The sequence below is a fragment of the Typopeltis vanoorti genome, chromosome 5, assembly GCF_054136105.1.
Source record: "Typopeltis vanoorti isolate ZY-2024b chromosome 5, IOZ_Tvanoo_1.0, whole genome shotgun sequence".
NCBI lineage: Eukaryota > Metazoa > Arthropoda > Arachnida > Uropygi > Thelyphonidae > Typopeltis > Typopeltis vanoorti.
This window is the reverse complement of record NC_143553.1, coordinates 91,778,631-91,797,368: the sequence shown is the minus strand read 5'-3', so window position 1 is coordinate 91,797,368 and position 18,738 is coordinate 91,778,631. Positions and strand designations below refer to the sequence as shown.

Below are 18,738 nucleotides of genomic sequence, written 5' to 3'. Positions count from 1 at the left end.
TCCACCAGACTCTGCAGATTACATCTTCTCAATCTTTCCTCATACTTGACATTCCAGAGGCGCCATTATAATGTAGGTGATTATAGTAATCTTAAAAATCAGTCTGGGGAAGTTACATGGATAGAAAAATTGGAAGGTTGAGATATCAGCAGTGCATGGAAGCTATTTAAGATCAACAGCAATGGTAATTTGCATTCAAGTGAAAAACAAAGATGGTATAGTACATCCACAGATTCAAGACCCTTTGACATTTCTGCGCATGTCACAAAAAGGAGAATCCATTCCGATAATAGGATAATCAATCCGTCTTCTGTGATGAGTGGTTTATTATTATATGTTGGAAAATTAACTTCTCTTTTATGATCATTGTAGTTTTTAAAGTGGTAACTATTTTGCTTGTATAACAGTTGGAAAATTTTATCTATAAAGCACGTGATTTTGCATGCATTCTTGATTAGGTGACATATGCATAGTAGTGCATATGCGGCCTAATCAAGATGTGGTCACCTGGTTTTCAAAAGGACGAAGGAATACTGGAAAGAAGCAATTGAATGAGGTGGTTTCTGGTTTCTGAAATGTTGAATATGAAGGAAGGTTCAGAAGATGCAATTTACAGACTCTAGCAGATATGGAGATGAGGAGGAGTGATATGATAGATGTACAAGTTAGCAAAGGGTTCTTATAAGATTAAAATCGAAGAGGTTTTTCACAGAATGGTGGAACAAGGGATGAACCCTGGCAGCTGTATAAGTAGAGTGTGAGCAAAGGAATGAGAAGCAGATTTTTTGCATGGAGAGTGGTGAATGATTGGAATGCACTGCCTAAAAGTGTCAGTGACTCTAGAGAATTTTAACGTATTTAAGGCATGGTATGATGAACTGTGTATATGACAGAGGGACCTCCCACAATGAGCATTTGACTCCATGAAGGTGTGAGGATTATTTATTATTATTATTATATTTATTTATCCATCTGTTGAGGCTTAAGTGCTGTGAGAACATCATGTTGGAGGCTTAATGGATTGTATACAGCACTCAGAAAAGATTAAAAACAGAATTTAATTCTTATTATATTTCGTCTCAGTCAAGACATCTTCAGGGATTACAAAAAAACTAATGTAACATAAAAACAAATAACAAACAATACTAAGCCCAACCACGTGGGAGATACTAAAGTCATATCTAGGTGCCTTCTAAGGGCAGTTGTAGGTGGCCAGGAATGTAAAATGGGACCTCTGGTGATAAGTGTTTCCCAAATCTTAGGAAGCTTAATGCTACCATATTTGTTAAGATTTGGTTGATTCCTGAAAGCTGCTGCTGATTCTAAGAATAGTCTTTCTCTTTTGAATTTGCTGTGGTGGAGCATGGTGGTTTTTTTCCATGAGATCCTGTGGGTTGTATCCAAGACATGGTCAGCCAGGCCTGACTGATCATAGTCATGCTTGCAGATGTATGACTTATGTTCCTTCAGGCGGATAGTAGCTAATCTGCCTGTCTGTCCAAAGTATGCCAATTTTCAGGAACAGGATACTTTATTGACTCCAGGCACTGAGAGAGGAAGGAGCTGATCTTTTGTAGAGCGGATGAGGGTAGCAAGTTTGCGGTGGGGCTTAAAAGATGTGTGTAGGTTGTATTTTTTTAAAATCTTGGCTATATTTTCAGATGTGCCACGGATGTAGGGTATGGTGAGCATTTCTGAAATCTTTTTGAAGAGAAGACCGGGGAATGGGGGAGGAACTGATTATTTTTTTAATGCTGTGATCACTGTTGCCATTGGAGAGGAAAGTGTTGTGTATGTGGTCAAGCTCAGTTGTAAGGCCGGTTCCACTGGAACAAAGATTGTGGGCTCTCTTGGTAAGAGTTTTAATAAGACCATATTGTTGAGTAGGGTGGTGGTCGGAGCGTTTGTGGATGCATCTGCCTGTGTGCGTGGGTTTTCTATATACCGTGAAGGAAAGTGTACCATTGGGGAGGCGTGTAACTAAGGTGTCTAGGAAGGGTAAGCAATTGTTCTTTTCCTTTTCCATCATGAACTGGATTCTTGGCTGTTGAGGTGACTGAGGAAGGCTTCTAATGTGTCTGGGCCATGAGGCCAAATAGAGAACACATCATGTACATATCTTAGCCAGATGAAAGGTTTGAGAGGGACTGAGTCTATGGCTCGTTTTTCAAAATCTTCCATATAAAAATTGGCATGGGGAGTGAAAAGGGGGGGGGGACCCATGGCAGTTCCTTCTATCTGCTTATAGATTATGTTCTTCCAAGAAAAAAATCCAGAATAGATGGCAAAGGAAAAGAGATCTAAGATGTCAGAAGGAAAAACGTTTTTTAAGAGTGTTAAAGTATCAATTAAGGGAATATTAGTAAACAATGAGGAGATGTCAAAGCTTACCAATATGTCTGTGTTATTTAAGGTTAAATTTTCTATGAGGGTTTTGAAATGGGTATAGTTTTTTATATAGGATGTGGAAAGTCCAGTGAGGGGGGGGGGGTGTCAGAGAGTTGGCCTGCTGTTTTGACAGTTTGTAGCAAGGTGAGTTAGTGGCATCTACTATAGGTCTTAGTGGGAAACTGGATTTGTGGGGGACGGGAACAGAAAGGTTTGAGTTTTTTCGTGATTTCCGGGGGCCAGGAAGACACTTTTTTAAGTAAGTTTTTTAGTTTTTTAACTTGTGTTTTTGTGGGGTCGTGTTCTAGCAGGGTGTAGGTAGAGAGATCTCAGAGGATAATCTCCATTTTTCGATTGTATTCCGTGGCATTAAGAATGACTGTGGCATTACCCTTATCAGCTCTGGTGATAACGATACTTTTTTCTTTTCGTAATTTCATGAGAGCAGTGCATTGGAAGGACGATTATTTCCCAAAAGGCTCAGCGACGATGCCGTCAGTGTCCTAAGCCTCGGCCACAATTTCGCGGTCGCTCCGAAAGAAGTGCCGGTGCTTAATGTGATGTTTAACGTCGAATGCGGGATCTGTCGCTTAGCGCTGGAGATAGAAAACAACATCAGACTTGACGTTGCTAACATCCTCGCCCAGTCTTCGCCTCCTAAAAGTAATTTATATTCCTCCCAACGCACTGCTCTCATGAAAGTACGAAAAGAAAAAAAGTATCGTTATCACCAGAGCTGATAAGGGGATGCCATAGTCATTCTTAATGCCATGGAATATAATCGAAAAATAGAGATTATCCTCTATTTTTCGATTATTTTTTGTCTGTAAATTGCATGTGTTCTGAAGGGCCGATTTGTCTGTATGCGGGATGAAAAACCCAAGTTTCAGGGAGAAAAAAAAACCCTGCTACCTCCATATAAGATCAGCTAACTCACCTTCAATTGAAAAAGTCCACATAAAGATTCCTCCCGTCACGATGAAAATGGAACTTAGGCCTACTCCAATCGAAGGATGCAATGTACAGTCGTTCTTCCAATTGTGCTACGGAGGCGTTATATTACAATTTATTATTATATATTTATTTATTATGCACTACTAAAGGGCTGTTTATGTACAATATATAACCTCTCACAGTCAAGTCATCCCCACCTTCCAGTGGTATAGCCTCTTTCTACAAACGGGGCTCTGGCGAACCTGGCGAGCATTGCAGCTGAAAAGGTGTATCCTCCCTAGTCAGAGGAAATCCCAACTTAACCTTTTTTTTTTTTTTTTTTTGTTGAAAGTTTATTTTTCACTTGGTTAGAGTATAATAAATTTAGTTTAATCCTTTATCCAAGTGTGAGCAAACAAAGTTTGCGCCTGAAAGTATCTTCAGGACTGGGGTAAGGTGGTACAACACCAGGACACTCCTTGCAAAGGTGGAACAAGCTACCAACACTCCTATCTCAGTATCTCCCATAATGCAAAACACATCTCCTTGCGGATATGTCTAATGTTATGCATTAAGGGAAGGGCCACTACCCAGACTAGTTTCAACCTTTATTGAGGTCTCTTCAGTGGGAGCCAGGCCCAAGTGGAGATACCAACAGATACTAGTGTTGTACCACCTTACCCCAGTCCTGAAGATACTTTCTATTTTCATACTTTTAGTTTAATCCTTTATCCAAGTGTGAGCAAACTTTGTTTGCTCACACTAAATTTATTATACTCTAACCAAGTGAAAAATAAACTTTCAACATCTTTCTCTAAATCCAGAGTAATTTATTAAAAAAGGGTGGCACACCATTTGGCAACTCCTATAGGTAGAGATGACCTGCTAATGCTTCTGCCTGGTAAACTAAACTAAACTATAAACTAAATTTATTATATCCAACTTAACCTCTATGTGGTACGTCTTTCATCACCTGGTGAAATACCACCATCTTGCTTGTGGCTGCAGCTATGTTTGGTTGCTAGAGCAAAAGTTTCGATTTCTGTCCCTCCCCCACTCTTCCCACATACAGTGAGAGTGACACCTCTCAAAGACATGCCAATCTCACTGTAGGGGGGGGGGCTCGGATCCTCCCCATTCGAGGGGTATAAGTATCCCAATAGTGAGGTCATTCTTCTTGGGGGGGGGGGAGACTTCAATGTCCACAACTCATATTGGCTCCTCTTCTCCAGTTTAATTGACCAAGAAAGCAGGCAGGGATGCTGAGGTGTTTGCCATCAGCAATGACCTATCTTAGATCATCAATCTTCCCACAAGAATACCAGAAAACTCCCTTCAGTTTGCACACACACACACTTGACCTCTTCCTAACAAGCTCCCCTTCCAGGTATACCATGGTTCTCGGTTCTCCTCTTGGAAACTTGGACCACAACCTCATACAAGTCTCTTCTGCTGCAGAACAACCTACACCCACTAGTTCACAGTCTTGTGTGAACTGGTGGGTGTAGGTTGTTTCCACTATCCAAGCCTTGGTTCTCAAAAAAGTGTGTCAATGCTGTAAAAGAAAATAATCTCTGCTTATCACAATTGGCTCAAGACCAAAACCCCAGCTTCCTGCTCTGCCTGTACTGCAGTCCACAATAGTTGCAAAAGAATCATCACCAAGTCCAAGTTAGACTTGGAAAGGGACAAATGCTGCAAACTCAACTCCTGCCCAAATGACAGTTGCTCCTTCTGATCCCTTGCCAAGGCCATTGGGTGCAACTTCTGCCCACCCAGTTTTTCACCACTCTCACCTTAGCACTTACCTTTTGTTGAGTCATCTCACTAAAAGACAAAGCCAACTTACTTGCATCACTCTTCTCTTTCAATTTCTGTACTGATGACCTAGGCAAAGTTCCCTCCCCTCCACAAAGAATGGTGCCCTCCATGTCTCCCACAGTCTTCTGAAAAAAATAAATCCAAAGAATTCCTGAAATCCAAAGAATCTTGAATAGCCTGAACACAAACAAGGCATCTGGCCCTGATGGTATCCCACCTATTGTGTTAAAAAATTGTGCCCCAGAGTTAACACCTAACCTGTATCATATCTTCAATCTATCCTATTCAACTGGCATCTACCCGACAATATGGAAACAGGTCGACATCCATCCCATCCCAAAGAAAGATGATAAAAGTCAACCATCGAACTACTGTCCAACTGCTCTCACTTCTGTTCTCTCAAAAATTATGGAGAAGGTCAACAACAACCAACTCTTGAACCACCTAGAGACATACTAACTAATCAGTGACAAGCAGTATGGATTCTGCCACTCGCTATCTACAGTTGATCTTCTTGCTTTCACCACCTATCTATGGACACAGGCCAAGGAAAAATTTGGAGAAACTCACTTGGTTTTCCTCGACATCTGAAAGGCATTTGAACAGGTTTGGCACTGGGACCTACTCACCAAACTGCCATCCTAAGGTCTGCCTTCCTCACTCTGCAACTGGATCACCAACTTTCTCACGGATCACTCACTACATATCATGGTGGATGGCTTACTCTCCTCAGATTTCCCCCACCAATGCAGGAGTACCCAGGGTTCTGACCTAATGTCCAATCCTCTTTCATGTGGTGTATCTACTAGGTACTTAATAAACAAGGATGGGCTGGCAATTTGGGACTTAGCCAATCAAATTGTATATTGGCTTAAACCACAAATGCATATGATGGTATAACATGATGAGATTTCATAATGGCTGGGGCATTGCCTGATTAAACAAGGCTCCCACTGTTTTCATCAGGGAACCAGGGTTAACAGTGAAAAGTCAGCCTTTTCACTGTCCACTGAACAAGAAGAAGAATAAACACAATGTCAGAAGAACTGAAGCAAGGAATCATCAATATAACGAAGATTAACGAAAAGGAAATCAAACTTGTAGAAGAATTGGAAAAGAACCATGTGGACATAATTAGAATTATTGAGACAAAGACAAAAACTTACTAAATAATAAGTATAGAATGTTATATTTAGGCAATAATGATCAAGGAAAGGAAGAAGTAGTGATAGCATTCAACACCAAAATTGAAAATTTTACTTGAAACTTGATTGAAGTTTCAAGTAGAGTGATGTCAACACACTTCCAAATGGAGAAATGAACAATGAAATTAATTTGTGGCTCCACAGAAGGTTCTTCTAAGGAAGAAATTTTCAAGACCTTAGAACAGGCAGCTGACATAAAGAAAACTGAAAAAGTAGTCCTTGTTGGAGATCTAAATAGCAGATTCAGAAATGAATTCCACCAGGTATGTAGAGGAATGCATTGGAAAAATTTGAAGAAAAGGGCAAAGCTAATAATAATTGAAGTATTTGCTGGATTCCTGCTCAGGACATGGACTAGTCATTACTAATACCTTGTTCCAACATAAAAATGTACACAAGTTCACATGGAGAGAAAACACAAGAAATAAGGAAAGCTTCATTGCCCACATCATTGTTGATGTTGGGTCAAGATACGAGAGTATACAGAGGATACAAGCTTCATTGACAACATCATTGTTGATGTTGGTTCAAGATACAAGAGTATACAGAGGATTTGAAATTGGAAGTGACCATTATTTAGTGCTAAGCAGGATAAAAATGGATAACACATTGAGAAGAACAGTATGTAAGAAAGGTTTTAAAAAGAATCAAAGTTGAGCAGCTTCTACAGGTAAACTGTAGACTCAAATTCAACTACACAAATATTAATGAAGAAAATTTGAAGCAGTTTGAAAATGAGAATCACACGTTAGAGTCTCAGAGGCAAACTGTGAAGAGGACACTGATTGATTCCACTAGGGAGATATGTAGTGAAGTTGTCTGTAAGGATAGAAAAATAAGAACATCATGGTAGCCACAGGAAGTTAAATTATTATTATTATTACACAAGACCCCAGGGAGTCAAAAACTCATCTAGCAGGTCCTTTTATCAAACACACAGCTCATCATACCGTGCTTTAAACACACACAAATTCTCAGCAGACACCACACTTTCAGCCAAGGCATTCCAATCGTTCACGACTCTACATGAAAAAAACCTGCTTCTCACTCCCCTACTCACAACCTCCTTATACAGTTTCCAGGGATGACCTCTGGTTCTCCTCCAATCTTCCACTATTTTCTGTAGAACTTCTCCAGCATTGATCCTATAACAACTCTTTACTAACTTGTAGGTCTCTATCATATCTCCACTCTTCCTCCTGTCCACCATCTTTCCTCATACTCGACATTCCAGAAGTTAGAAACTAGCTTAGTCAGTCACCTTTGGACCCTTTCCAACATCTCTTCATCCTTCTGAAAACAAGGTGACCAAATCTGGGCACAATTGTCCATGTGTGGCCTAATCAAAGCCTTATACAATGGAACGAGAATCTCCCTACTTCTACAAGTGAGTGTCCTCTGCATCATTCCCAGAAGCCTTTGTGTTGCATTCACAATTTTGGCTATGTGTCCCCTAAATTTCATATCCTTATCCACAATCACTCCCAGATCTCTTATTTCCCCCACCTCTGACAATATATCCTCACCAAGCATAAATTCTGCATCCCATTTTCGTTTTCCAAATTTCGAAACCTTACATTTTGCAACATTGAATATCCCCATTCCTGTGCCCAATCACTCAATTTATTCAAGTCTTCTCGTAAGGCCACAACATCTTCTCTACTCTTCATGGTTCGTCCCAACTTTGCATCATTTGCAAACAACTGAATATGTCCATTCAAATCTTCAGCAATATCATTAATATAAAAGTTAAACGGCAATGGCCCTAAAACTGGAAAGTTACTAGTCATATGCCCCTGAGGCATATGACTAGTAACTTTCCTTTTCCTGGATATCGCTCCCCTATACACAACTTGTTGACACCTACAGTATCAGATAGCCAGTCTATCTGATACTGATACCCCCACCTCTGACAATATATCCTCACCAAGCATAAATTCTGCATCCCATTTTCGTTTTCCAAATTTCGAAACCTTACATTTTGCAACATTGAACATCCCCATTCCTGTGCCCAATCACTCAATTTATTCAAGTCTTCTCGTAAGGCCACAACATCTTCTCTACTCTTCATGGTTCGTCCCAACTTTGCATCATTTGCAAACAACTGAATATCTCCATCCAAATCTTCACCAATATCATTAATATAAAAGTTAAACGGCAATGGCCCTAAAACTGGAAAGTTACTAGTCATATGCTCCTGAGGAATATGACTAGTAACTTTCCTTTTCCTGGATATCGCTCCCCTATACACAACTTGTTGACACCTACAGTATCAGATAGCCAGTCTCCAATCCAATGCACCACTCTAATATCCAACACCATCCACTGCAGTTTGACTATCAACTTATCATGTGGTAATCTATGAAAAGCCTTTGCAAAATATAAGTATATTACTATGTATCCTTCTTCTCTGTCCATGGAAGCAGTCACCTCATTGTAATAAGTAAGTAAATTACTAAAACATGACTTCCCTTTAGCAAATCCATGCTGTCCATCAAAGATAACACCATTGTTGTCAACCCAATTCTAGATCCTAGTTCTCACAAGCTTCTCTAACAACTTAACTAAAACACCTGACACACAGATAGGTCTATAGCTTGATGCTTGAGTTCTATCACCTCCTTTATGAAGTGGCACAATCTTGCCCTCTTTCCACTCCTTAGGAACTTGACCGAGTGCAAGACTCGTATTAAAAAAAATACCAAGGCCAGCGTCAACTCCCTGGCACATTCCTCCAGAATACGTGTTGATATATTATCAAGTCCCACGTTGCATCCAGTGTGCTCAACTCCCCATACACCTCTTGCTCACTTACAGTCAGTCTCTCTTCCCTATCATCAACTGCTCTCAATCTCTTCATGAAATCACATTCACAAGATTGAAAGACCTTTATGAACTGCTCATTAAGTATCGCCACCACACCTTCTGCAACAGCTGTTTTTATATCATTTTCTCAAATCAATGTCATTCTTCCATAGTCATTCTTTCTTTTGCTGGCTACATATCGAAAGAACTCCTCCGGATTCTTTTTGGCTTCATTAGCTAACTGCTGTTCATACCTCTCTTTAGTTACTCTCACCAACCAAGTCACCTGCCTTGCCTGGTCTTTGCAGTCCTCATGGAATTGGTAATTTCCACTTCTCTTATGCCCTTTTTCTCTGTATCGCATACTTAATCTCTCTATTCATCCATTTCACACCTACCTTATTTAACCTTCTCACCCTTGGAATACATTTAGATATTGCATCTACTAGATAGTTTTTGAACCCCCCAAGTTGCATTGATCTCTTTTCCAGCTAACTCCTCATTCGATGTTACACATGCAATCTGTCTCCTGAGCTCTTCATAATCACCCCACCCCCTTGTAGTTCCACATATACACTTTTCTTACAGAGGTCCTCACACTGCTGGCAACAACCCAGGTAATCACCTCATGGTCACTCTCACCAATTGGTGGGTGATTTATAATTACACTTCATTCATAATTACATCCTCTGATGAGATGACCAAATCCAAGACCCTCAATCCCCATGTGCCCTCTGTTATATACTTTCTGAGGTAGTTATCCCTCAAAAACTCAAGAAACTCATTTTCTTTACTTCCAGTTGCTATCTCATTATTCCAGTCTATACTGCCATAAATAAAATCGCCCGTAATGATCACTCTTTTCTATTTGCTTGGCTAATTTGATTATACATTTGATAGTCACTACCATCCACATTTCCTGGTCTATAACAACATCCAACCAAGTATTTCATTCCATTCACCTCTATCTCACACCATACTGCCTCAAAACCACTGGCACTATTTCCCTCTTGCATCTCTATTTTATATGGACATAACTTTTTCTCTATCATCAATAGCACTCCCCCCTTTTTTTTACCCCCTTCAATCCTCACGAAACACATCATATCCTTCCATCTCTATTCCTGTCAGGATGTCGTCCTCATATAACCATGTCTCACTTATTCCAACAATTTTTGGGTGAATAGACTCAATTAGTGCAACCATTTCATCTGCTCTGTTTCTTATGTTTCTAGCATTTGTATATAAACACAACAGCTCATTCCTGGATCTACAGTTAGTTCACTGATAACACTCATTCGATGTGATCTCTCTATGCTCAACTAGGGCCATTTCCCTTTCTGCTTATTCATTTTAGAACCCTTTTCAATTCCTACTGTTTCCAAATTGTACTCCCTTCTCCTCACACATTTCAGCCAACATACCATTCATAATCCTTGCTCTCCGCCTCATCTCACCACAGTCATACCTAGGCAACACACTTACTACCCTTCCTGTCACACTATTCTCTTTTATCTGTCTAAGCAGCCTCCTGATATCCATTCTGACATGCTCTTGGTCCTCGTTCAAGTCATTCGTTCCATGCTCTTTGTCCTCGTTCAAGTCATTCGTACCTATTAAAACCATCAACTCGTTTGCTTGCTCCCTCCTCATATCCAATGCCTCATTAACTCTACTCATTTTACTGCCTCTAAAACATACCTAGTGCATCCTCTCATCCAGCACACCTTTAATAATGTAGTCGCTATACAACTCCACTCGCTCATCTTTCGTTAACTCTTTTGTACCTACTTGATTTGTTTTAATTGTTTTCACCCGAATTTTCTTAATTTCACTCCGCATCCATTTCATCTCTTGTCTCATCCAACCCAATTCAACTTTCGAATCTCACATCACATTCTCTCTATCATTCAATCTTTCTAATTTTCGAACTCTCAACTCCTGCTTCACACTTTCACTCTCATTCATCCTTTTGAGTTTCTGTACTTTCGGTCCATGCGTCCAACTTTTGATTTCATTCATTCTTTCCATTTTTCTCACTTTCGATCCTTTTGTCACGCTATTTCCAGTTTCTTTCATTCTCTCAATTTTGTTTCCTTCTGCCACATTCACCACACTTTCATTCTTTTTACCATCCATTACGGTTTTCAAATCACTCGTTTTCTTTTTCAATGCTTTCTTAACAATTTTTCGCTTTTCTTTCACACCATGCTTCTCTTTCAAATGAGCACTCATTCTTCCTGCAACATTCTCGCTGCCAACACTTTCTGTCATCAAATCCATATTAGTATCAAATACTCGTTTAGCTCACACTTCACACATATCCTCCTTCTATCAGCCTTAAATGTTCACAAGCCATCTATGTAATCAAAAGAATACATGTAGCACACCTCGCACTTCATGAAACGTCTGAAGTCTAAGTTAAAGTCATGCACTGACAAAGCCGCCACCATCTTTCCTCTGCTGGTTACTACTCTAAAGGCCAAAAACAATGAATTTGTAATCAAGTTTAAGCAAAATATCCCACACACCAATACTAGTAATGCACAACTTTTATAGCAGCTCTTACTCAAACAATCACTCATATACAATTAATTATTTCAAGAATAACTTATCTGAATCCAGAGCACTTCTTACACACTGCCGCTACTGTTGCCTCACGAGCACCCTCTCTTATTATTATCACCGAAGACCCCATGGAGTCAAAGACTCATCTAGGAGGTACTTTTATCATACACACAGCTCATCATACTGTGCTTTAAACACACTCAAATTTTCTGCAGACACCACACTCTCAGGCAAGGCATTCCAATCATTCACAACTCTGCATGCAAAAAACCTGATTCTCACTCCCCTATCAGCTAGCCAGTCTCTGATCCAATGCACTAATCTAATATCCAACCCCATCTGCTCTAGTTTGACTATCAACTTATCATGTGGTAATCTATCAAAAGCCTTTGCAAAATCTAAGTATCCCTCTCCTCTGTCCAAGGAAGCAGTCACCTTATTGTAATAAGTAAGTAGATTACTAAAACATGACCTCCCTTTGGCAAATCCATGCTATTCATCAAAGATAATACCATTGTTGTCAACCCAATCCTGGATCCTACAATAGTTTTCACAAGCATCTCCAACAACTTAATCACAACATCTGACACACAGATAGGCCTATAATTTGATGCTTCAGTTCTATCACCTCCCTAATGAAGCGGAACAATCTTGCCCTCCTTCCACTCCTTAGGAACTTGACCCAGTGCAAGACTCATATTAAAAAAATATGTCAAGGCAGATGTCAACTCCCTGGCACATTCCTTTAGAATACATGGTGATATATTATCAAGTCCCACAGCCTTATTAACATCTAGTTTGCTCAACTCCCCCATACACCTCTTGCTCACTTACAGTCAGTCTCTCCTCCCCATCATCGACTGCTCTCAATCTCTCCATGAAGTCACATTCACAAAACTGAAAGACCTTTATGAACTGCTCGTTAAGTATCTCCACTATATCTTCTGCAACAGTTGTTTTTATACCATTTTCTCCAATCAATGTTATCCTTCCATAATCATTCTTTTTTTCACTGGCTACATATCGAAAGAACACCATAGGATTCTTTTTGGCTCCATTAGCTAACTGCTGCTCATACCTCACTTTTGCTAATCTTACCAACCATGTCACCTGCTTGTCTGGTTTGGCTGGTCTTTGTAATCCTCATGGAATTGGTTATTACCACTTTTCTTATGCTGCCACCATAATGTCCTTTTTCTCTGTATCACATGTTTAATCTCTTTATTCATCCATTTCACACCTATCTTATTTAACCTTCTGATCCTTGGAATACATTTAGACATTGCTTCTACTAAATAGTTCTTGAAAATCCCCAAGCTGCATTGATTTCTTTTCCAGCTAACTCCTCATTCCATGCTACACCCATAAGCTGTCTCCTGAGCTCTTCATAATCACCCCCCCCCCTTGTAGTTCCACATATACCCTTTTCTCACAGAGGTCCTCACACTGCTGGCAACCACCCAGGTAATCACCTAATGGTCACTCTCACCAATTGGTGGATGATTTGAAACCTCATTTATAATTACATCCTCTGATGAGATGATTAAATCCAAGACCCTCAATCCCTGTGTGCACTCTGTTATATACTGTCTGAGGTAGTTATCCCTCAAAATCTCAAGAAACTAATTTTCGTTACTTCTGGTTGCTATCTCATTATTCCAGTCTATATTGCCATAATTAAAATCGCCTATAATGATCAACCTTTTTTTATTTGCTTGGCTAATTTGATTATACATTTCATAGTCACTACCATTCACATTATCAGGTCTATAACAACATCCAACCAAGTATTGAATTCTATTCACCTCTATCTTGCACCATACTGCCTCAAAACCACTGGCACTACTTCCCTCTTGCATCTCTACTTTGTATCGACATAACTCTTTCTCTATCATCACTAGCACTCTCCCCCCCTCCCTTTTTACCCCCTTCTATCCTCATGAAACACATCATACCCTTCCATCTCTATTCCTGTCAGGATGTTGTCTGCATCCAACCATGTCTCACTTATTCCAACAATTTTTGAGTGAACAGACTCAATTAATGCAACCATTTCATCTGCCTTGTGACACTGATACCACTCATTCGATGTGATTTTTCCTTGCTCAACTGAAGCCATTTCCCTTTCTTGAGGCATTGAAAATGCTTAGAAATGGAGGGAAGAATACTGTATAAGAAATCAACGAGGATAAAGATGACATGAAAACTGAAGATATGGATATTCTAGATGTTGGAGTAATTAATTTGAAAGACTTTTAAATGAAACAATCAGAGAGACAGAACTATACTAGGACATTTTCAAGATGAGTATGTATCAATACTCGAGGTAGAAAAATCAATGAAAACCTGAAATGTAGAAAGGTAGCTGGAGTAGATGATAATTTACTAGAAATGATTAAGTATGAAAATATAAAAGTTTTGCAGTGGCTACACTGCATAATTAAGAGGGCCTGGTCAGAAGGTTGAATTCAAGATGATTGGAGTACAATTCTAATAGTTCCCATCTATAAAATGTGGAATAAATCTGAATGTGAGAATTACAGAGTAATTTTGCTACTAAGTGTTCCAGGTAAGATTATGCAAGCATACTTGAAAAGAGGTTGAGAAAGATTGTGGAAGAGAAACTTGGAGAAGAAGAAGCTGGGTTCAAGCCAAATAGAGGTTGTAGATCAGATTTTCACTTTAAGACAAATAGTTGAGAAATCATTGGAATATGACAAGGATTTGTACTTAATTTTTGTAGATCTGGAGAAGGCAAATGATAAGATGCCCAGAGAAAAGCTTTTCAAAACTCTACAATTATATGGGTTAAATGGAACATTATACAGAGCAATACATAGTCTACATTTAAGTTGTCAGTCAGCAGTTAGAATTGAAGGATGGTTTGAAGTAAAATCAGGGGTAGGGTAAGGTAAGGATGCATGTTATCTCCACTCTTATTCATCAACTATATGGATCATGTTATGAAAGAAAGTGGCATTAGGCTTGATATTAGAATTGAATATACATCAAACTCAGCTCCTTGCTTTATGCAGTTGATGGTGTAACACATTATTATTATTATTATTATTATTAATCTAACAGATAAGCTTAGGTGTTGATGGTTATTCATGACTTATTTTTCACGGTATTAACAACACCACAAACACTTTTATCAACAAAGATGTTTTATTAATGCTTATATTTCGCTGATTTTCAACTCAGCATCATCAGAGAACAACACACTTGTAAACGCGACAGTGACTCACTCACTCACTGTCGCGTTTACAAGTGTGTTGTTCTCTGATGATGCTGAGTTGAAAATCAGCAAAATATAAGCGTTAATAAAACGTCTTTGTTGATAAAAGTGTTTGCAGTGTTGTTAATACCGTGAAAAATAAGTCATGAATATTATTATTATTATTAACCCGAGACCTCATGGAGTCAAAGACTCATCTGGGAGGTCATTTTACACTGCTGGAAACCACCCAGGTAATCACCTCATGGTCACTCTCATCAATTGGTGGATGATTTGACACCTCATTTATAATTACATCCTCTGATGAGATGACCAAATCCAAGACTCGCAATCCTCGCGTGCCCTCTGTTACATACTGTCTGAGGTAGTTATCCTTCAAAAACTCAAGAAACTCATTTTCTTTACTTCCGGTTGCTGTCTCATCATTTCAGTCTATATTGCCATAATTAAAATCACCCATAATGATCACCCTTTGTAACACATCTAGTGCAAGTGTTCAGGATTCTCTAACTAAATTGAATAAGAGATTTAACAAATTTTGAGTGGAGAGTATACAGAACAAGTAAAATATTTCAGCTATTTAGACACTGATTTTAGAGAAGATGACAAGTTAATTCTGGAAACAGGCAACAGAATAAGCAAAGCTGGTATAGTGGGTAGCAAGCTGAATAAATTTATATGGAATAAGAGAGAAATGCCAACGCACTAAACTAGCAATAAACAAGACAGTGTTCAGTTATTGATCTGAGAGTTGAGTTAGAAATAAATTGGAGACTGCAGATGGTGAGAATAATCAGAGGAGTAAGCAGTTTGGCATCAATGAAAAAATCATATTAAAATGAAGATATTAGAAAGAAACTTGACATTTTTAGCATTCAAGAATGTGTCAGCAGAGCTAATCTAAGGTGGTATGGCCACTTGAATAGGATGGGTGAGAAAGGCTAGCAAAACAGGTATTTGATGCCGAGATGGCAGGAAAGAGACCTAGAGGAAGACCAAGGTCTAAGTGGATTGATTCAGTTCGAAGTGCCTTAGAAGCACAAAATGTAGATATGACAATACTGGAGTGCTCACAAGTAATAGACTAATTGAAGAAAAATTGTTGATAGGAGATTAATAATAATGTAAACTTAATCATGTAGTGCTGTCACAGTAGCCTGAACACCCCTTGAGCGTACATATCAGGAAATTGATGATGATGATGATGATGATGATGATGTAACAAAGACAGTAAGAGATTTACTTAGATCTTTACTCTAAGATAAAGATCTAAGTAAATATAGAAAATGAAATAAAGAAATCATTCAGAAATGTAAAGAGGCAAAGCAAATACAGTTGAATGGGATTTCTAGAAACTGAAGACTTATAAACAGTTGCCATGATTTTATAAAATGGAAGATGAGCAATCTGAAAGAAAAGAGCAAACAGGAAAGAAAAGGAATTCAAATGTACAAAAAGGGAAATAATATATTAAAGACCTATATTCAGACAATAGGGAAAAATCTAAAAATCAGTAATAAAAATGAAATGGATGGATGGTCCTTCAATTCTAAGTGAAGTAAGAAATGCACTTAAAAATTTTTTTTAAATAAAGCACCAGGTCCAAATTTAATTAAAAATTAAATGCTAAACATTTAGAAGATAAAGATATCATTCAGAAGAGGAAAGATATCATTCCAAATGCCAGTTATCATCTTTCTCTGGATCTTCTGGACTGTCTCCCTTGGAAACCAAGTGACCATATCCATGCATAGTGGTCCAGATGTGGTCTTTGACACATCTCATTGCGGATATATCTAATGTTATGCATTAAGGGAAAGGGCCACTACATGAAGAGACCTCCCACTGAAGAGACCTCAATAAAGGTCGAAACTAGTCTGGGTAGTGGCCCTTTCCCTTAATGCATAACATTAGACATATCTGCAAGAAGATGTGTTTTGCATTATGGGAGATACTGAGATAGGAGTGATGTTATCTTGCTCCACCTTTGCAACGAGTTCCTGGTGTTGTACCACCTTATCCCAGTCCTGAAGATACTTTCAGGTGCAAACTTTGTTTGCTCACACTTGGATAAAGGATTAAACTAAATTTATTATAGTCTAAAAAAGTGAAAAATAAACTTTCAACATCTCTCTCTCTAAATCCAGAGTAATTTATTAAAAAGGTGGCACACTGTTTGGCAACTCCTATAGGTAGAGATGATCTTGCTAATGCTTCTGCCTGGTATCTCCACTTGGGCCTGGCTCCCACTGAAGAGACCTCGATAAAGGTCAAAACTAGTCTGGATAGTGGCCCTTTCCCTTAATGCATAACATTAGACATATCTGCAAGGAGATGTGTTTTGCATTATGGGAGATACTGAGATAGGAGTGATGTTAGCTTGCTCCACCTTTGCAACGAGTTGCCCGATGTTGTACCACCTTACCCGAGTCCTGAAGATACTTTCAGGCGCAAACTTTGTTTGCTCACACTTGGATAAAGGATTAAACTAAATTTATTATAGTCTAACCAAGTGAAAAATAAGCTTTCAACATCGTATATGATGGCACAATTACTTCACTTTTCACAACACTTGCAACACATCCCTTCAACTTCAGGACTCTGCCAACCATCATCCCCAGATCCTGTTTCTCACTACCTCCTGAAGCACAGTACACAGCCTCTATTTTTAGTCTATATAGTATCACTGTATTCCAAAGTGCAATAAATTTGAAAGTGTTACCAAGAAAATGCTGGCTTAGTTGGCCGAGTGGTTAGCATATCCGCTCTCCAGCCAAAAGGCTGTGGGTTCGAATCCCACAATGGATAAGGATGTTTGTGATTGTCTGTGAAAATACTAATGGTGGTGGTGGGCAGTAGATGGCGTTGGTGTAGATGATGATAGTAGTTGCGGTTCATTTTAGTTAGTGGTTTGAGTGGTGGAGACTGAGTTGTAGAGTAGTTCTGCACTCCCTCGATAATTTTTGCCAGCCTGGATGGCTGAGTGGTTAGCATTTCCGCTCTCCAGCCAAAAGGCTGCGAGTTTGAATCCTGCCATGGGCATGGATATTTGTGATTGTCTGTGGAAAAACTAGTGATGGTGGTGGTCATCCTAGATGGCATTGGTGTAGTTGTGGCCAGTTAGTGGAGAGAGTTGTAGAGCAGATGCACTCCCTCGATGAGTCTTTGGACTCCCTGGAGGTGTCAAATAATAATAATAAAAAAACTATATCCTGTAATCTATACCTATAATGAGATTTTATAATGTGTGTACACCACATCAGTAAACTGAACAGCAGGAAACAAACATTTATATGTAATAAAATCTTCATATTCACAGTACAAAAAATCTTACCAATTGTACTAGTGGAACCCCTGTGATTCTGATGATGCACCGTTACTCTTGCTGTTGGATGGGACCCTCGAGATACTATGGACCTTGTAGATGCCTCACTTGGTGCAACAGGAGATGTAGATCGAGAAGAGCATCCCTCTGTTTTTTGAGAATGTGATTTATGCTGTGAATGCACTTTATAAGAAACAATACAAAATAAAGTCCCAAAGAGGAAAAAATGAAAAAAAAAAATATATATATATATATATATATATATATATCCAAATCAAAGCAAATACATTCATGTATTAACTGAATATATCAAAAATACTGTTTCATTATTTATATGAATAAGGAAACTCATATCCAAAATATTTTGTCCACTCTTTTTCTGTCCACTGTGTATAAGAAAAGGCAAAAATGAAATAAACATCTGAAAACTACAAATGTGATATTATAAAGTGCAC

General features: G+C 38.8%; 1 protein-coding gene across 5 annotated transcripts in view; it reads right to left on the bottom strand.

Annotated features, from left to right (window-relative positions):
• LOC150106649 (uncharacterized) overlaps positions 1 to 18,738 on the bottom strand; it is a 366,314-nt gene that overhangs the window by 218,712 nt on the left and 128,864 nt on the right. For all 5 annotated transcript variants that reach the window (XM_090393240.1, XM_090393245.1, XM_090393244.1 and 2 more), the window contains one exon: positions 18,293 to 18,466. In XM_090393240.1, the coding sequence (XP_090249366.1) occupies positions 18,293 to 18,466 (174 nt within the window). The remainder of the gene's footprint in view (positions 1 to 18,292; positions 18,467 to 18,738) is intronic.